The sequence below is a fragment of the Pipra filicauda genome, unplaced genomic scaffold (genome assembly GCF_003945595.2).
Source record: "Pipra filicauda isolate LSUMZ 115617 unplaced genomic scaffold, ASM394559v2 scaffold4_size7858003_pilon, whole genome shotgun sequence".
NCBI lineage: Eukaryota > Metazoa > Chordata > Aves > Passeriformes > Pipridae > Pipra > Pipra filicauda.
Window position 1 is genome coordinate 7,554,402 of NW_024104643.1, and position 20,491 is coordinate 7,574,892.

Genomic DNA, 20,491 nt, shown 5'->3' on the forward strand with positions numbered 1-20,491 from the left:
CTGTATCTTGTTAATAAAGGATCAGCCATCATCTCCCTCACCAACATACCATCAGTTAGAAACTAAAAGTGAATACAAAGAAAAACGTAAAAAAAAAAATCCCTCTTCAGTAGCCTTGATCAGCCATGTAAGTTTTAAAGATGATTTTCTTGGGTTTTGCCTAAATTTTCCCTTGCCTTTAATTTTCTTATGTTCTATTAAATTGATTCATTTTCAGCTATGGAAGCCAAATATGTATTTCTGAGTGCTAACACAGAGATAAGCAGAGTGATTGCTTTTTAATCAGTATAGAATTTCTGAAGTTAGTTATTTTTGTTCTTAAAAATAAATCAGATTGACAGCACTGGATGGCAATAGAAGTTTCTTCACTCTTGTCTGTACCTGGCTAAACCTGCTCCATCAGTAACATCCTGTGTGCCAACCCAGTCTGGGCTCTCTCAAAGCTAGCTCCTTAATATCTACCACACACTCCTGACCAGAACACAAACCTTAACATTTCAATAAAAGGCAACATTTCAATACTTTATTGCTACTGGACAGTGGAAACAAACCAGCCTTATACAGCCACCAAAAGGCAGTTTGAACTGTGACTCCAACTGTGGCCTTGAACTAGGCCAGAACCGGTGGTAAAACCCTCCAAATTTCCAACTCTAAATGAATAAATCATCACGCGCCAAAAAAAAAAAAAAAAAGCTGCAGTTTGTGAACAAGCATCTCAATTTCTTTCACTGTAAAAGGGATACCAGCCTCAGGAAAAAAAAAAATCAAAAAGCAAATTTTCTCATTCATCATCACTGCTGTTCCAGCACAACTAAAACATAAACCCTCTTCTGTACCAACACAAGCAGCATTAACATTGCTCACAGCACTGAAGAACAGCTGCAAAGCTGTATTTATTCCACACCAAATTATCTCAGTTAGCCTACTCATCTTGGGTTTTATCTGTGCTTTTAATCCAAATCTATTTTGGGGGGGGGAGGATACTTTTTATCTGTGATTCATTGCAGCCTTTCACTATGACCTTGAGTGATGTGCAGGTCACACCAGCACAGAACCAACAGTTGGCCATACCTTGAAAATGCCTTTTAGATGGTGCTTGTCAGACTATCAGAATAGAACATGTACTCACTTTATTAAGGTTTGGACAGCCACAGTCATTTCAAGCACACTTTTAGGGTACCCAGCTGGAAAGCTGAAATGCTACCTATTCTCTTGACTGGGCATCACAAAGTTCTCATTAATTTTGCAAAAGTACTTGAAGAGTTTCAGCCAAACCTCTCAGAGCAACCACACACTGTTCATGTTTCACCTTAATTCTTGTAGCCTGTGGATCTGTGCAGTCATCAAACCGAATGCAATATCCAACTTCATGTCCCAGCACTGCACCTCTTTCATCAGCAACTCGGCCTGCAACCTGAGAGAAGAGGTTATTATAAACAAGCTACAAAGACATCTAAATACAAAATAAAACTTCACAATACATACATTAATCCCAGCAGAATTCCAAGAACAAGCTACTTTCAGTTGAGTGACACTCTAAGCCATATGAACAGGGAGTGAATTCATTACTTCACTTGGAATGTTATCACTCCATCACTTTCAGCCCAAGAATTCAGGATAATTGTCAGCCTGGGTAACACAAGCAAAAGTTCAGGAATTTCTAAACTATGCCTTATACCTTTGCAATGACCTATCTTTGTTTCTGACAACCCCCATGGGAGAGCAGATAAGTCACCTACGAAGATGAAAGATCACCTTCAGTTCAAGACAAAGCAATAAATCATCAACTATATTTCTCATCTCCCTGCAACAGCCAGAGTCCAGGCTGTTTGCAACAACATTCTTAAAGAATAATCCTACTGTGTCTATATACTAAGCCTGAATTGAATAATCTTCTTATTTCAGGCTTAAAAATAATGTGTAAGTTATGAAAGGGAAAAGAGAGTTGAGTTTGCCGTGAGAAGTCATTTGCAGCACACACAACATCTCCTGTAGAACTGTGCTCTGTCAGCTGGATGTCTATGAAGGAGAAAAGGGAGGACACTGCAGGCAGACTGAAAGCACAAGATGCAGAGCACTGCTAGAGAGTGTTCCTTTAACCATGTTGGATCTGGTCAAAAAATACAGGATGATTTAAAAGGGCAAATTGTACAGCTGCTCAATCTACTACATTTTTACCAGAGGTAGAAGCTGATTTGTTGCAGATACACTTTATTATATTCTAAAGAACAGGCAAAATGAGAGGTTCAGGATGGCACCTCAGTTCTGTGTACAAAAAGAACACTGCAGCAGAAACTTCACCCACGAAGTCAGTGTCTGGCAGCAGTTATGAAGACAAGGAGCACTGGATGCAGACTATTAGCAGAGAGCACAAGTCACTGCCCTCAGCATCTCCTCCTTCTGCAAGCACATCCAGCTGACATTATGCTCTCCAAGACATACCACGTATATGCAAAGATTTCTCACAATAAAACTGTTTCTTTTTTGCCCAACACTTTTACAAGGGGAAAGAGAAAAATCCACACCCCGCAAACCCAACAAAAAACACAGAACAAAGATTAAAAAAACTATGATTTGCTAGGTACACAACCCCTTCTTTCTTCCACTGGTACGTTACTTCACACAGCTTTGCATCACTGCTTCACCTTGCAAAAGAAGATAAGGGTCACACAAGCACAGTTCTAGTCCCAAATCAATAACAGCTCAGCCCTGTGCAGCCCTAATTTCCATACACAGTTCTGCTAACATCACTCAATTTTACTTCAAAGCTTCTACATCTGCAATTCTGGACTTGGAATGTTTGGCAAGACCCACTAATCAGGTTGCATTTAGAGTATAACACCAGCAACTCTGTGAGGAAGATAAGCAGAAGAGTCTATTCATTCAGGACCTCATGCAGTTGTGATTCCTGCTATTCAGCAAAACCAAATAAACTGGAGGTTACAATGAACAACACAGTGGGAAAATCTGGACACTCACTGAAACAGCAGCAACCCGACGAGGTTGTGTCACTCCAACAATTCTTCCTTCAGCTGTCCAGCCAGCTTCTGCCAGGTACTGCAACAAACAGTGGGGGTAAGAAAGGCACTGCTCATGGTGTGGATACAACAAGGTGTTAGTTCTCCACACTACGTGCTTCTTCCTGGTCCTGTTTATTATTTCATGTAAAATCCCCTGGGAGAATACCTGATTTTACCAAGCTAAACAGACACTTACCTGTGGAATCTGCGTTGATTTCCCACAACCTGTTTCCCCAATAAGCACCAGAGTCTGATAGTTCTCCACTAGGTAAAGTATATGATTTCTTAGCTGAAAGAGATGACATTTCGACATAAAAACAGTATAAAAATAAGAAAATGATTAAAATTACAATATTTATATATCTAACAGACACAGTAACTTCCTTTTACATGGAGCTCACTGCCAAAAGCTAAACAGTCCTTTAAAATCTATAAATGGCATGTACAATATTTAGTAAATAATATACATCAACAAAGCCCTTAAAACTGTCAGTTACAGTTGTCAAACAGAACGATCAATTCCACTAGAGAGCATAAAATCATGGACATAAAATTATTATTTTATGTTGCAAAGTGATTCTATACTGCTCTTTCAAAATAAGATGTAAGAGCCAGACATCATACAACAGATTCAATAAACCAAAAAGAACTCCTGTACCTTAAAAACAGGCAGCTTTTGTCTTTGCTGTTCAATAGAAAGGGATGCATAAGGATTATAGATGATGGTCACGGCACTGCTCTCAGCAGGGCTCTGTCTCTCCTCTGACACACCGACACCAGGGCCTTCCGTGCCTACATGGCAGAAGTAAATTTTAACTGGAAGAAAACACTTCTGTTTACTGCATCACAATACAGCCAAAATAAACATGTTTCTTACAAGGAGGAATCATAGGTGGCAGCACAAAAAAAACCCAATCTTTCTATTTAAAAGAAACAGGAGGAAAAAAAGCACATAATTAAAATATAGAGCAAGATCTTCAGAACTTTCTTCTTTTTCTGTGCACCAGTTCAGATATACCTTCAATATCCTTCTCAGAAGTATGTCCATGGATTTTAAGTCAGTCAGACATGTAACAGAACTTCCCTTGACTAACATCAACTGCATAAACATTCAGCCTTGCCCACTTTTGGGATAAGTCCCTCACTTCAGCTCTGAATTTACCTCAGGCACTGAAACCTGATTTATTCCTGCTGCAGGTTATCTTAAAACTATTGACAGCTGAAAATGCTGAATCGCGAAAGTGAACTAGAAACAAAAACTCATCTCAATAACAGAATGTGTCATCTCCAACTGCAGATTCAACTGGGAAAGTCTGAGAGCAAAGAGAAAGATTCCCCAGTTTTGCAGGATTTGCCTACTTGGGCTTCTCCAACTGCTTAAAAACAGTTAGTCCCTATTCAGAGCTGCCAAGCAGTTTTATAGCAAACTGATCCAATTTTAAGAGTGATTAGCAATGATTCCAATAACTGTTCACTCCCCAGGACAGATGGGGAAGTTAAGAGCCAAGGACTTGAATATGTGGATCTTGACAAATCAATTAAGTTAACAGATATTGCTTCTCATCACCCACTGGTTTTCTTTCACAGCCTTTTCTGTGTTTTTTTTAATACACCACTGTCAGCATATTACTATATATATGTATATATAGTATATATACATATATTATCATAATATTCAAATAATTAAGAAGGTGTTTGCTAAACTGATCTTGCCTCTAGAAAAGCTTTGAGGTGACCAATTTAAAAAAGTTACCGGACTCAGATCCATTAGGCTCCCCTGTGGGATAAGGGGAATGCATAGAGCTGCCCAAATCCTGAGGGAATGATCACTGAGTCACGGCCCAGCAGAGGCTGGCAGGGACCTCTGGAGACCTTCTGGACTTGGGTCTTGACCTTGCTTACCACAGGGTCACTTACACGGAATGCTCAGGTCCTCCTTCAGTGGGGTTGGAGACCTCCCAACCTGCCTGACTGTTTGTTCCAGAACCTGGCCACACAAGAGGTTTTTCTCCTGTTTAAGCTGACTTTCCCCTATTTCAGCTTAAGCACTACCAAGAACAGTCTGGCTCCACCTTCTTTACCCCCCCCATCAGGTATTTATATACACTGAAAAGATCCTTCTGAGACTGCTCTTTTCCAAGCTGCGCAGTCCCAGCTCCCTCAGTCTCCCATTGCACGTTGCACACTCCATTCTCTCAACTATCTTCATGGCCCTTCACTTTTTGTCTCTCCTTCTGCAAGTCCATGTCCTCCCGAGCCCACCTACCATTCCTTGTAATGGCCTTCCCGGCGCTGAGGGGAATGATCACCTAATCTGAGTCTCTCCTGCCTCAGCTTAAGGCCATTTCCCCTTGTCCTCTTACTGCAGGCACGACAGACGAGATCGGCCCCCACCCCTCTACAACCTTCTTTCAGGTAGTTGTAGAGAGCGATGAGGTCCCCTTGAACCTCCTTTTCTCGAGACTAAACAAACCCAACTCCTTCAGCCGCTCCTCATAAGACACATTCTCTACTCCTATCACAAGTCTTGATGCCCTTCGCTGGACACGCTCCAGCAACCCCAAAGAGCCGAGAGGGGCTACGCCGCCCGCTTTCGCGGCGGGCCGGCGGAACGGGGCTGTCCCCGCACCCCTCACACCACGGCCAGCCCGGCCCGGGGCTCTGTCCCCCGCACCCCTCACACCACGGCCCGGTCCGGGACTCTGTCCCCCTCACCCGGCTTCCAAAACTTCACCGGGCCCACGGGCGCCGCCATCTTGGGGTGAGAGGGCGGCCGGAAGCGGCGCGCGGGGCCCACGTGACGCTCCCAGTTGCCATGGCGACACACGCCCCCGGTCCCTCACGAGGCCCCTCCCACCTCACAAGATAAATAGCAGATTTTCCTTTCTTTCTTCATAAGGCTGGGCTTTACGGCCAAATCTTTGCATTCGAGAGAGAGCCGAGTTGTTATTAGCACTTAATAACATCTAATGTCCAGTAAACTGAGATGCCGGTGGGTGTGTTAGCATTGCCCAATGGTTGGTTGAGTAACAGTTAACTATAAACAGGAACAAAGAATCACAAAATCAATTAGGTTGGAAAAGACCTCTGACATCAACGAGCCCAACCTGCGATCACCGTCATGTCAACCAGACACGTGCCACATACAATCTTCTCTTAAATACCTCCAGGGACAGTGAGTCCACCACCTCCATGGACAGCCCATTCCGATGTCTAATCCCCCTTTATCTGAGGCAATAGTGTGTAAATTGGGATCAGGTTTATAAAACTCCAAGTAATACTCTCAGCCTGGGTCTTGCACGCCCATCTCTCTGCTGAACAGAGTACTGTGGAAGCCAAAGAAGTAATCTGCAGGTGAGATATAAGAACACCCAAGCGCTTCCAGTATTTAAGTCTTCCTTATGGTTTTGGCCACACTTTTATGGTACAAAATGAGTTCCATCAAAAAATAAATAAATTAAAAAAAAAAGGGGAAGAGCAAAATGCAGAGAACAAAGGCCCAGGATAAGCCAAGCCTTTCAGGTACTTGTCCTGTTACTAGAACAAAGTGTATAAGATTGTTTAGCCTGAAGAAGAGAAGGCTCTGGGGTTACCTAACTGTGGCCTTCCAGTGGTCTTCTTTTTCTACATGAAAAACTGAGAGAGGCTATTTATAAGAGCCTGGAGTGACAGGACAAGGGGGAGTGGCTTCAAACTGAAAGAGAAGGTTAGACTAGAAATTAGGAAGAAATTCTTCCCTGTGAGGGTGGGGAGGCCCTGGCACAGGTTGCCCAGAGAAGCTGTGGCTGCGCCATCCCTGGAAGTGTCCAAGGCCAGGTTGGACGGGGCTTGGAGCAACCTGGGCTGGTGGAAGGTGTCCCTGCCCATGGCAGGGGTGGAATGAGATGAGCTTTAATGTCCCTTGCAATGCAAACCATTCTGTCATTCTGTGACATTCTCCCCTTATGTGGGGGAGCACATAGGATTTAACAGGATTGAAAGATCACGTCCCAAAAGTTCTTGCTCATTAATTAAGTAAAGCTGATCGCTTCCCTTCTCCAATGACAGATGCCCCTGCACTACTTGCACCACAGCTGTTTCACTTTACACCAGGCAGCTGAAGGACTAGAAAGAAAAAAAATCACAGTAATAGCTAAAAGATCCAGCTATGCCCTACCACAGGCTCCTTGCAGACTGTTTAACCAAAATACAGTCATGAAAGTTATTACTGAATCAAATCTGATGTAGACTTAAAGTTTGTGGAATTATAAAAAAAGGAGCCCAAATAAATAGGTTCTAATAAGTTTAGTAATGCTGTTAAAAATTTACACTTATGGAAAAAATCTAATCACATTTCATATTCTTATTAATAATTCTCTTCATTAATAACTTGTCATGCTAACAGTGCGGTTATGGTGAGCAACACAGACTGCACTTCACAATGCTGTACCTCCATGGTCCCTTATTATGCTAAGTCTGTAGGTAACCCCTTGTAAGAGAGGTTATTCAGTTCTAATTAAAGATGTTCTTAAAATTTTAGCTATATATTTCAATGTAGGTTTTAGATTAAGCCCACTCTATTAAAAACGAACACAACTTTTACCACAGTATTTTGTATCACCAATATATCAGCAACTGTTGAGAAAAACTCCTACTAATAGCACATGGAAAAAGCTGCTCATTAAAGTAATGAGATATTAACAAAGGGAAAAAAGTTATATTTGAGAAAATATATACAGATAATTATTGTGAAAATATAACTGTATAAACAATATTTTGCATAGAGTACAACATTGTATGGGTTTTGAGTCTACGGAATATATAGTTTAAAATAAAAATACATATTTCAAATTTCTTTATATCTGCATGAAAGTTAAGACTACGAAACTATAAACTATTGAATATTTACAGATTAGGAGAGTCAGAATTATTCCATTTCCATGATTGTAAGTGCAGAAGAAAAAGGGCCCAGATTAGTTGTATCCAAGCAATGCATTACTGCATTGTCTATAAAGACAATTTTTGTAACCTCCACATGTCCAGTTTAATGTTATCCTACTGCTGTTTAGCAGAGACACTTATGAAACTCCCCAGCTAAGTTTGAACCTTACCCTTTGAAGCCCAGAACCCACAAGACTCACACAAGCATATACACAAGTGCTTTGCAGTAGAAGAGCCTCAAGAACAACTTGAGAAATAATAAACTTTGGCTTTGCCCACAGCTGCCATGGTTGGACTAATGAGTTTCTGCCCTGGCAGGCTGCTGGAATTCCAGTGCCTCAATGTACAGCTGTTTGGGAGGAGAGTTTATTCATTTGAGTTGGATTTTTTTTGTTTGGGTTGGGGTTTTGTTTGTTTTGGTTTTTTGGGTTTGGTTTTGTTGGAGGTTTTTTTCCTCCAGAAATTGACGGATTTAAAACAATAATACTAATCAAGCTTGCAGGAAACTTTAAAAATAAATTATTCTATTGCTGAGTTTCATATCATTGCATTTCTGGTGGAAGTAGAGCTTTTGAGAAGACGCAGCAGCTTCAGAGATTTCAGATCTACTCAGCTTTTCCCACAAGATCAGACAGCAGCAGCAACCATAAAGAACCCAAAAAGTATGCCTGGTAATGCTAAGAGATTGGTCTCATTTGTCTCTCCTACAAACATAGTAGGTCCTTGGGAATACTATCCCTTGCACACATTTATTGCATGATGTCCAACAATCCAAATACATTATAATACAAAGGTCACTTGAAATTCCGTCACTACAAAAGCCTTGTTTGCCTGACACATTAACTCGTTCTGCCTCCCAGCACAGCTTCATGTGAAGAAAATGTAACATTTGAGGACTAGTAGTGTGGTACTGACCTACTGGTTTCTAGATTAGGGTTACTCCAGTTTTGGGTCATGAAATGGTGGAGAGCTCATGCAACCAAGACTAAGCTTAGACTGATTTCAGAGTCACTTATCCTGCTTTCATGTTTGGAAGACTTTTAGGCAATATGATTTTTGATACCTAGATTCCTTAAAAGAAAAAGGGTTGAGCAACTGAGCTAAGACACTGCCAACCCATCAGCTCAAAACATGAAAAATGAAAATCTAACAGAATACTAGAAGACAATAACGGCTTTATACTGGTCTGTCTTCAAACAAAATCACAATTCCACTTTCACTTTCTCTCCCTTTGAAGTTTGTTTCTCAGCTGCTCTCACAAACACACTGTAAGACAGCGCTGGACAGGGACAGCTGGATGTGGTTCCTCAAGTTCTGCTTCTCGCCCTGCACAGATGTGCAGTTCATCTCTCTATGATCCAGTGTGGCCTCATAACCAGAGAGCCATTCCTCTTAGTCAGCGGAGGGGAGGTGTGCATGGCATTGTTTGGCACGTACACTGCCTCCCTCGAGGCATGCAGCCCGCTTCGCTTCCTCTTCAGATTTCCCACAAATGCTCTCAGATACAAAAAATCCATTCTCAGGAAGTTTTCCCTGGTCATGTCTCTGGAAGCCACTGTTATCCTGACCAGCTGGTCCAACACCTTGTTCTTCTTGCAGCTGGATAACTCTTTGAGGTTGATAGGCTTTGACCGTGCATGGAGAATCCGAAATTCCAGGTCAAAGTGTGCAACTGCAGGGCCTGACAGGATCAGAATGTTACTGCTGTTCAGCTTCCCATCTGTCCATGTAAAACTAGCAATGGAAAAATGAGAAAATTGTGAGTTAACTCAAAAAAATCAGTAAAAAAAGTATTAACTAAAAATTCACTTTCATCACATTAGTTACATTGTTCTTATAATCCAGCTGATGAGCAGTGGGCTCTTTTATGGATAAATGTTACAGATAAAATCCAATAAGGAAAGCAGTTCTGCAGCATTGATGGTTTTCCTTTCAATGTAAAGAAATCATGCTAAACAACAGAAAGAAACTGGCACTTGCCTGTAGGAGCCTGTCGTCACTCTGATGCCATCAATTAACATGAATTTTTCACGGACTTTTCCAATAATTTTGGTTCCTGACCTGGTGCAGTATGTGTTCCCAGTGATAATTCTAACTCTCATCAACTGTTAAAGATACAGCAAGAGTCAGGTGGATTTCAAAGTTCTGTTTAAAGGAGTAACATCCCAATAATGATCCCAGATTTCCCTTGAACTAGCAAGGGTTGCTGTGCACTGGCACAAGAGTCACTCTCTAGGAATCAAATGATAATTTTGTCTTGTTTAATAGGCAAAGAGGTGACATAAAAGGGCAAACCCACAAACTGACTGTGCAGAATGTGACTGTAAAAACTCCTTTCACCTAATCCTGTAGGGATCCAAATTCTACACACTCCCAAGAACCTGCTTCTCCATCAGCCTTCCAAGTCCTGGTGAGCCCAAGCAACTCTAGTCATGCTTTAGGAACTGGACATTCCTCCTGCATTTCCTTGAATGTTCAACTAGTATTTATGCTCGGAAAGCAGCTGTAACATCCACTTACAAAGGTTTCAGATTTTCTATTAATTGCTGCCTTATGCAAGAATAGTCAAATCTTCCAAGAGTGAGGTGGAGGTACATAACCCCCATTTGAAGTTGTGGCAGCAAGTATAATAGTTTCTTCTTTCAACAGCTCAGACTACACTTGTAAGAGGAACAGCTCCCTACCCCTATAATTATGACAAGGCTTACCTTTTCCTGTTCAAGGTCAACTCCCAGATCCTTGCACATTTTTAGAAAGTGGGAAAATGAAGACTGATCTAGCAGGATATACACTTTAACTTGCCGCTGGCTACAAGCTTCCATGAAGTCTTTGAAGATATCAGTATCTGTGAAGGAATCCATAACCAAGGCAATCATCTGCAACAAGTTTTAGAAGAAACCATTAGGCTATTTCCACAGCATCCCAAAGGAGACGGCACATGAGGAATTTGACTTTCAAATTAACTATTTCCGCATGCACATTTTTTTCCTGGTGGTTATGGAACATGGTACAGTCTTGTGTGATATGGTATATTCTTCCTCACCCTGAGATACGGCAAAACCAGGAGTCTAGTTCTCTTAGTTCTGTGTTAGACAAATTTGGTTTCTAATTCCTAGGCAAGAGGTTGTTTTTTTCCTGACAACAGATGTCTTTTCCTCAAAACCATTGCCAGAAGAAAAAGGTGAGCTTATTTCCAACACTAAAGTTTTCCAGTGTTTCAAACTTTTCAAATATGAAAAAAAAGCACTAAAAAAAAAATATTTGACTGCTCTTTACATCTCACCTCTCTATTTAAGATAAAGTGAGGTTTGTTTTCAACTTATTATTCTCATGATATTTCAAGTCAAGATCTGATTATTCTCTCAAATTCCTTGAGTAAAGCTTCCCTCGAGAGCCATCTCCTGCTCTTCCTTACGGGGAGAACCCCAGGATCCATCGTAGGATAAGGAAGCAACAACTGCTTATGAGAGCTGGGAATGGGCACGCTCGGGATGTATCGCTCACAGGTGCCGAGTACCCGAGGGAGCTCAGCAGTACCCAGAGAACCCGGACTACGTTTTCATCAATATGGGGGGGGGGGGGGGGGAAAGCTGGCAAATACTGAACCTATTTTAAGAATATATACAAAAGAGGGAGGGAAAGAAATAAAGAAATAAGGAAACAGCATAGTAAGTCAAAACGGGAGCGTATTTAAGAGCAAGTGGAGGGGAGAAGGACGAAGTGGCTCCAGGCAGCCGCGCGGCACTGGGGAACGGGGAGCTCTTGGCCCATCCCCTCCGGAGCGATGTAACCGGGAAAGGGGCAGTTCGGAGATGCACCATACAGAGTGCCACTCCTCGGATATTTTCGAGCTTGTCCTTTTCACGAGGCATTCTCTGCTCGACAGGGGCGGTTTCAAAGCCGCCCGGCCTTGCTCGGTGTCCCGGGAAGGAGACGCTTACCGGCGCCGGGCACTCACCTGCCGGGCGGAGCGGATCTGCCGCCGCACCGCCTCCTTGCAGCCGTAGATGCTGCCGCTGTCCCCGTAGCCGGGCTGGAAATGCGCCTCCACCCGCGTCAGCCCGCGGAAGGCGCCGCTGGCGAAGCCCGGCCAGCCCAGCTCCAGCGCCGGCGGCTCCAGGTCCGAGCGCTCGGGGAAGTAGGTGAGCGAGGAGGCGTCGAGCGAGGCGCCGGGCGAGGACTGTGCCGCCGGCTCCGGGCCCGCGGCGGGCGGCAGCGCGGCCCGCGCGATGTCCTGCACCTCGGGCTCCGACAGGAACGGGGGCAGCCGCTCCCGCCGCAGGAAAGCCCGCAGCGCCTCGGGGCCGCCCGCCACCAGCTCCTCCAGCGCCAGGCGCTGCGCCTCGCTGTACGGCCCGGCCGGCGGCGGCCAGCGCCCCGCGCCCTCCTCCAGCCACTGCGACGAGTTGGCCATGGCCGGAGCGGCCCCGCTCCGCCCGCCGCTCCTTTATAGCGCTCCAGAGGCCCCTCCACGCCTCCAGCCCGGCCCTTCGCCCACGGGACAGCCCTGGGGGGCAGAGCCAACAGCCTTTCCCCCGCCCAGGGAAGCACCCGCAGAAGAGCAAACCTGGCATTAAGCAGCGAGAGTGAGTGAAGCCCTCATCCCAGCCCAGATCAAAAGGCTGCTCTTAAGGTTTGAGAGGGCAAATGGTCCCAAAAGGAAAGCAGCAAGTACCGGGGAAGTCACCTAGACTCAAATAAACAGAAAACAAAGCAGTGATCAGGTGAAAACCCCACGGCAAAAAGGAGTCTATTTGTAAACAGTTTCTTGCTTCTGTGAGACTACCTTAACAGCTGCACAGTGCAATAAAGTTAAAAAGCACATGGAACAAACAAGCTGATTGCACATACGTTCAAGTACTGCAGAACATGAGCTCTTGAAAATACAACTCGATATTGGCTTTGAAGATGTATTTTGGCTCCCTCTCTGCAACTTGTTTTGCTCCCAGTGTTGCAGATGCAAGGATCGTGCAATAAAGTATCTTACTGTTTCAAACAAGTGCAGACAGATTTTTTTCCCACCTGCACATCTTTGTACATCTGCCCTCTAGCTTTAGGGAAGGAGTGGCTGCTTTGAATTCCAAGCAATAAAAGTATCTAAGCCACTTTGTCTATAGAGATTTCAGACAGAAATACCAAAGTTAGTAGAATAGTGTTGCTCTCTACACTTGCAGCCTTTCTGAGTTATGGGTACTTTTCTGTTTATTCACTCATTCATTGCTGTTAACAGGATTTTCAAGCCAACAGCTGAAATGTGCCATCTGCTGGACACACGTGGCCCTAAATAAGAAAATACACAGACTCTGAATTGAGTGGGCAGAGTTCAGTGTGGTTGGTCACTGAAGTACAGGGATGCAGGTCTAAAGAATAACAGTACAGGTTAGATCTCAGGGAGATTTGACACACTCTGCTCAGTAAGTGATCCAGCAAGCACAGATGTGCACAGAAAACTGCGAACAAATATTCAGATGATGTCTCTTCAAAACAGCTAAACCTAAGGCCCATTCAATATTGAATGTATTTTCAAAAACTGGAGCGGCACTTCATCTCCTCAAACCAAGTCAGTAGTGAATAAAGGATAAACAGAGGAGGAAACAGAGTATTTCAGACAGGACAGTTAAAAAGAGAAAAATGTTTATTTTTTTCATTCTTACAGTTACTTTTACAATAATATTACCCAACATAACCCATAACATTTTGTAGTGCATTTGTCAGTTTACTTTTGAACAGGGGCTTTGTCACATGCCCTTGATGATTGTCTTGCCTCCAAGTTCACTACGAAGAAGGAAGCCCTTTACAGGTTTCCTAACAGATGTAAGATGGTTCAGACATTTCTAGACCAAGCCAGAATTAGAATTTCATTTTACAGTGCTAAGACTAAAAGTGTAATTAATTATTAAAGCTTAATTCTATGTAACAAGTTGCACAAGACACAAAGTTCTTTGAAGTCATCCCATAAGAGAAGTACAACAGATAGGCTGCAGTAAGACACTGAGCTCCAGATAGTACTTCATCTCCCGCTCACAAGCATAAAAACCCAACACTTCAGCCATACATTCCCATTAAAAGTCCTACAGGTCCAATATCACTAGCTTTTAGTTCCAAATACTGGAAACAATTACATCAGTACTGTATCTAAAATGGGTACAGAGTAGAGCGCTAACCTGCTACTTCCTAGTCTGGTTTTGATTTTAAAAGGATGCTAGTCTGAGGATGTGTAAAAATATGCATAAATATATATGTATCTACACAAAAGCACAAGAGGATGATCAAACCAAAGAGCTATTTAGCTCAGTCTGTTTCAGAAGGCTAAAACAATGAAAAAAGGGTATAGCTGAAGATAAGAACATGGAACTGCTCCAATAGACCCTTCACAACTTTAGTGGAAGAGTAAGTGGAAGTCAGACTTGGAATAAAATTAGCTTTATAGCTCTTTATAAAAGTTGTTTCCCTTCGTGCCAAATATAAAGTAGAAATAAAAGCCAATATTAAGAAGAAAAAAAAATTCGAGTGTACCTTGATGTAAGCTAAATCTCCAAAGCCACTCTGAGCAAGCTCAGTCTGACTCAAGATTTTCCAAGTTCACATAAATTAAAGTCAGAGCATTAGCAATCCTAGAAAGCAGTAACAAGTTTATTTTTCAGGCTAAGCATCTGGAATTAAAATGATCTTCACTGCTAATGCATACAAGATGAACATGTAAGTAGTTACCGTACAATACCTCTTTTTTATCACTTACATTGCATAGTATGAAACAAAGTGCTGGGGAGTGATGTACGCGCGTATTAAAAAAAGTAAAACTGCTGGACAGAAGTGGAAGAATCAGCAGGTACAAAGTGACTGCAACTTGAGAGTGGAGCTTGTGTGCTCTATGGCCAGCACAGCAATCATTTATTCAGGGAGAAGAGTGAGACATCCCGGAGGCTGCGCAGGCTGGCACTCATGTCCCGCCTCTGCTTTAGGTTGCATCTGCCAGTGTACTGGGTCATGTAGCTCTCAGGCACACGGCTCCTCCGGGAGAGGATATCCACCATGTGGCTCAGCTTCGACCTGATTGTGGAGTAGTGGAATTGTCTCTCTTTATGCAGTTTTTGGAAATATTGTGCCCTGTGACTGCTGGAATATTCAAAGGACCGGAGAGAAGACAGTGAGCCTGTCGAGCTTCCAAGAGAGCACTGGGACGATGATGAAGACAGTGATCGCAGACTAGAGTTTGATACAGCATTTCCAGTCAGAGAATATTCTTCTTTTGACAGCTTTCTATGAAGTAGGGGTGTTTCTGTGCCTTCCTCTTCCTTTGTCTGTGTCACTGCAGTTTTCAGCAAAACTGACGTCTGAGTGCCCGTTGCTCTTGCAGTGACAGAAGCCTGAGTGCCAGTTTCTGCCATGGCAGCACTGGTCTGTGTGGCAGCATTACAGGTGTTCACAGCAGCTGTCTTGTCCCATGGGTCAGTTTGAGTCGATGAGCTTTTCCGTTCCGCCATGGTCACCTGATTGCTGAATGACTCCTCTTCACAGAGGCAAGAATGCCCCAGATTACAAGGTTTTCCTCCACGGCTATCTTCAGCCTGATCTAGTTCTTCCAACAATTTCTTTGGAGTGCTAGACAGTCTGGCAAATTCTGCTCTCAGGTTGCCTTCCACAGTATATTTTTTAGAGGACTCTGGTCTGGTCACCAGGTGATCAAACATCCCACTGTTCCTGCAGCTGGATGGACCCTTAGGGCTGATGGGCAGCGACTGGGCATAAAGAATCCTGAATTGCAGGTCAAAGTGTTCAACCACTTGGCCTGACAACACCAGCAAGTTACTGCTGTTCAGCTTCCCATCAGACCATGTGAAACTATTGAAAACAAACCAAGATTCACAGTTAATCTCCAGTTCATTTCAACACATACAGTTACAGAAAGCAAGACTCAGCTTCGAAATGCTGCATGTAAGGAAGGTACAAACTCGATAGACTATTCACTCCTTCTTCAGGAAGAACTCTATTTAGCCAAGTGCTTTGTTAAGAACAAGTTGTGTAAATCAGTTTTCCAAAGGTGTTTTCACCTTAGTCTCAGTCCCAGTTAGATTCAGCTAGTCCACATGCCCTCATTAACACCAGGCAAACAGCAAAGTTAATAAATCATTCCTGTAGCAAATCCCCCTTTCTACAGCTTCATTGTGCACCAGCAGATCCCAATACTTGCCTGTATGAGCCTGTTGTCACTCTAATGCCATCAATTAACATGAACTTCTCCTTGGCTTTCCCAACAATTTTGGCACCTGACCTCAGGTAGTAAATGTTCCCTGTGAGAGTCCGAACTCTCATCAGCTGGTTCAGAAAAGAAAGGAAAAAGTAACATCAGATTTAAGTTAACTTCCAAAAATGTTTGATTAGCAATTCTACCTAAAATTCTATGCACATTATGGAAAATAGGAATTAAATTTCTTATACAGTCTGTATGTGAGTGCTATCAGCTACACAGTGCTAAATTTGTTAGATTAGCAGTCTGTAGAGAGAACAGCCAGTTCCAGTTAATTACTACCCAGGAAGCTTGGAGTGCTTCCCTGTCCGGAGAAACTCTCACTGGAGGGAACATAAACCTGTCCAAGCCAAGCCATAACACAACCATGTCAGCCTATATTCAGAGCAACTAGGTAAATCACCTGGCACATCATCCAAACATTTCTAAAAGACAGCAACTAGGTATTAGGAAAGAGATCAGATCATACCAGAGCTATACCACCCTTGAGTTTCCCATGTTTAATTTTCCTTAGCAAGCAGTTCCTTGAGCCAAAGACTAAGACTCTTTAAATATTGCAAAATTAAATGCTTGAAAATTGTTGCATCCTCAGGACAGGGATCACAGTCCACACACTCCACCCAGCTCACCAGGCTGGTGCATGACATGGCGGTAACTCCTACATACAGGCAGAACAGGGTGACAGATCTGCCTTTTCTGCATGGTTTTTGCTGAGTTTGTGAGCAGTTTCACACATGGCATTAGAGGCTGTACTGAAAACATGCAATATTGAGCCTTCATTTTCAGGAGCTGAGAAACAGTTCAGAAAATCCCCTTTTAGTTATCAAACAGACAAGGTGTTTTAGCCTCTCAAGGAAGTCTGATGCTTTGTAGAAGGGTTTCTTTAATATGCATAAACTGTACCACAAAAAAATAAAAACAAACCACGTCCCCCCACCTTCAGTACTTACACTTTCCTGCTCAGGACAAACTCCCAAATTGTTGCACATTTCCAAGAAGTGGGGTAGAAATTCCTGGTCGAGGAGGATATAGACAGGGACTTTGTGGTTGTTACAAGCATCCTGCAGGTCAGTGAAGATATCAATATCTGTGAAGGAATCCATCACGAGAGCAATCACCTGTGAGAAGAGTGACAACACTTAGTCAAGGGATTTATTTTACACAAGGTCAGGTCACTGCCTCCCCCAGCCATTTTCTCCTGCTTCTATCACCAGGGTGACATGCACATTTCTCTGCCCTTGGCAAGTTATAAAAGAATCCTATATTCCCACGATGTTTGTGTAAATTCAGTGTGTCGCAGAATGCGAAAGATAAGCCTGAAGAGGATTTTCCTCATGACAGCTTTTGTACATTTTAACATCCTCCTTTCTTACACAGTTCCTTGTAATCTGGTCATTTGGTTACACTGGGAAAACTATCACATTAGAATGAGGAATTCAGACAAGCCATTTCCACACTTGTTCCCCCAGTGTTTCAAACAGCTACAGGAGAATTAGCTCAAATGGCCTCCTCACTGTCACAGCTGAACGTCTCACAAACCCTGACTGATTTCCAGACTCTTACTGAGATTCTATCGTACATCTTCACCAGAAATCCTTCCACCCAACAGTTCTTTAAAGAAGGCAAATCCTAAAACCGGAGGATTACATTTATGAAGAATTTCTCCAGCTAATTCAGAGCCATATCATACACTGTTTTGGTGCTAGAATTCTCACCCTTCAAAACTACATCTAGGTAAGGATACAAAGGATTTAGCTTCATGACTGACTTTTCTATTCTCCTTCTATTAGACCAGTATCAAGGACAATAATTATACAACCTCTGCAGGCACCTGGCACCTGCCCTTATCAGAGAGATGATGAATCCATGCACTGCTGCAACACACCCAAGGTGTATATGCACGAAACACAGCTGCTCTGTGTGTGGCATTGCCTGTACTCAAGGAAACATTTCCCACAGGAACAGGCTAAGCTTTGCATTCCCACCTCTGTCCTCCTGCTCCCTAAGGGATTGGCTCCATTTGGTTGAGTTCTTAGGTGTAACACACACATGCACATGGGTATTTCTAGATAAAGTTACTTTATGCTTGTGCCTCTTGCGTGTCTCCCGTGCTTCTCTCCACACAATCACTTGTCTAAGCACTAAAGAAAAATAGATTTAAAAAAAAAAAAAGATGCTTTTGACAAGACCAGACAGGTAAGAAAGCAACCCCTCAAAGCAAAACAATTCACACTAAACTCTTGGGAACACTGATGCCTTCATGTGACTATTGAATTCACAGCACATTTGAGTTCTAATCCCAGCATTAGCAGCCGAGAAAGAAATAGTTTTACTGAAAATGTTTAGAGGAAAGAGAAACCCCTTTTCTCATCCATTCAGGATAGCAAAGGCAAGACAGCAGCTGTGTACCCTTCAGTCACTTAGCTAACTGCATTTGAGTGAGCTGGGAAGGAACTACACAGCATCTGTAGTTTCCCCATTCTTCGCATTAACTTGAAGAACTCCAAGATGATTAAGCAGTATCACACAGCATCTGATATTCAGTAAACTTTAGGGTGTCAAAAATTTCTCTCACGTCCACAAAAACGCTCCCTGGATCAGGCACATACACAGCTGGGGCAGGAGCAGCTTGCCTGGCTCTCAGCTCAGTGCAAAGGAAGGTGCTTCGCAGGATGCTGTAAACAATGATATTACAAACAAGTATGGCTTTTTAGAAAAACAAATATGGAGTTTATTCGAGTCTCAGTACCATTAGGCTGGTCTCATCTACCTCATAAGGATCGTTTGAGAACAAAGCTTTCTCTGTGACCGTTTCTGGCAATGAGCCCATCGGTCATGTCATCCTTACACACCCTCTAAGCCTCTGTCCTCGGAAGGGACCAGGGAATAAGCTCAGTTGCTGATTGAGGGTGTGCGTGTGCGAGCACGTCACGCACAGAGAGGGGTTGCTTCATCTGGCCACCCAAAGAGGAAGCTACACATTTAAATTTTAGCTAAGCCAATTGAATGGCTGCTAAAGGGAAGTGTGGTTCCCTCCTGGGGATGAGTTGGAGGCTAGAAACTCAGGGGGTGTAATGAGTTACAGAAAACAGAAGTGACTATGCCCCATGTTTTTTAAGCCACACTCTGCATCAGAACAAAAGCATCCACTTCTGTAGGAGGAAAGTCCTGCTAAGGGCAGGTCAGCACATCACTTGGGGACAATTAATGAGCTAAAGAAATATAATCATAGTGTTATCTCTGTAGATAACCCTCTTTTATAAGGGAAGCTTTTTCTGTCATACCCTTTGGGGGACAGTGAGAGATTTCTGTGAGTGAATCTGTCTGGCAGAGCCCATCAGTGATGAACCTGGAACAGGAAACCTTCCGCTCCGAGCGAGTGCGGGATCGGCTGGATACAGCGGGTGTTTGCCCATGGCAGCCGCGCGGCACTGGGGAACGGGGAGCTCTTGGCCCATCCCCTCCGGAGCGATGTAACCGGGAAAGGGGCAGTTCGGAGATGCACCATACAGAGTGCCACTCCTCGGATATTTTCGAGCTTGTCCTTTTCACGAGGCATTCTCTGCTCGACAGGGGCGGTTTCAAAGCCGCCCGGCCTTGCTCGGTGTCCCGGGAAGGAGACGCTTACCGGCGCCGGGCACTCACCTGCCGGGCGGAGCGGATCTGCCGCCGCACCGCCTCCTTGCAGCCGTAGATGCTGCCGCTGTCCCCGTAGCCGGGCTGGAAATGCGCCTCCACCCGCGTCAGCCCGCGGAAGGCGCCGCTGGCGAAGCCCGGCCAGCCCAGCTCCAGCGCCGGCGGCTCCAGGTCCGAGCGCTCGGGGAAGTAGGTGAGCGAGGAGGCGTCGAGCGAGGCGCCGGGCGAGGACTGTGCCGCCGGCTCCGGGCCCGCGGCGGGCGGCAGCGCGGCCCGCGCGATGTCCTGCACCTCGGGCTCCGACAGGAACGGGGGCAGCCGCTCCCGCCGCAGGAAAGCCCGCAGCGCCTCGGGGCCGCCCGCCACCAGCTCCTCCAGCGCCAGGCGCTGCGCCTCGCTGTACGGCCCGGCCGGCGGCGGCCAGCGCCCCGCGCCCTCCTCCAGCCACTGCGACGAGTTGGCCATGGCCGGAGCGGCCCCGCTCCGCCCGCCGCTCCTTTATAGCGCGTTTGAATCCAAACAGCGCCGCCGCCACTGGCGCGTCCCGCCCGCCCCGCGCCGCGGTTGGCTCCGGGCAGCGCCGGCACCGCCTCCGCCCGGCTGGGAATGCGGCGGGAGCGGGGCGGGACCCGCCGCGCTGGGGTCGGGAAACGCAGCCGCGGGACTT

General features: G+C 44.5%; 3 protein-coding genes across 4 annotated transcripts in view; all 3 read right to left on the reverse strand.

Moving 5' to 3' along the window:
* Positions 1-5,794, reverse strand: part of DHX35 (DEAH-box helicase 35) — a 28,532-nt gene extending 22,738 nt beyond the window's left edge. For both annotated transcript variants that reach the window (XM_027711621.2, XM_027711620.2), the window contains exons 1-6: positions 5,736-5,794; positions 3,679-3,812; positions 3,217-3,309; positions 2,980-3,057; positions 1,310-1,414; positions 1-62 (exon numbers count right to left, since the gene is read on the reverse strand). In XM_027711621.2, the coding sequence (XP_027567422.1) occupies positions 1-62; positions 1,310-1,414; positions 2,980-3,057; positions 3,217-3,309; positions 3,679-3,812; positions 5,736-5,775 (512 nt within the window). In that variant the 5' untranslated portion in view covers positions 5,776-5,794. The remainder of the gene's footprint in view (positions 63-1,309; positions 1,415-2,979; positions 3,058-3,216; positions 3,310-3,678; positions 3,813-5,735) is intronic.
* Positions 5,795-7,696: 1,902 nt separating this feature from the next.
* LOC113982972 (protein FAM83D-B-like) lies at positions 7,697-12,375 on the reverse strand. Its single transcript, XM_027711628.2, has 4 exons — positions 11,899-12,375; positions 10,649-10,816; positions 9,921-10,045; positions 7,697-9,674 (listed from the first exon to the last, which is right to left on the reverse strand). Exons 1-4 carry the CDS (start codon positions 12,352-12,354, stop codon positions 9,284-9,286), a joined length of 1,140 nt encoding a protein of 379 aa, XP_027567429.1. The 5' UTR covers positions 12,355-12,375; the 3' UTR covers positions 7,697-9,283.
* A 1,182-nt stretch (positions 12,376-13,557) lies between these two features.
* On the reverse strand, positions 13,558-20,289 carry LOC113982954 (protein FAM83D-B-like). The gene is made up of 4 exons (XM_027711601.2): positions 19,834-20,289; positions 17,139-17,306; positions 16,132-16,256; positions 13,558-15,782 (listed from the first exon to the last, which is right to left on the reverse strand). The coding sequence occupies exons 1-4, from the start codon at positions 20,287-20,289 to the stop codon at positions 14,828-14,830; spliced, it is 1,704 nt and encodes a 567-aa protein (XP_027567402.2). The 3' UTR covers positions 13,558-14,827.
* Positions 20,290-20,491: the final 202 nt, after the last annotated feature.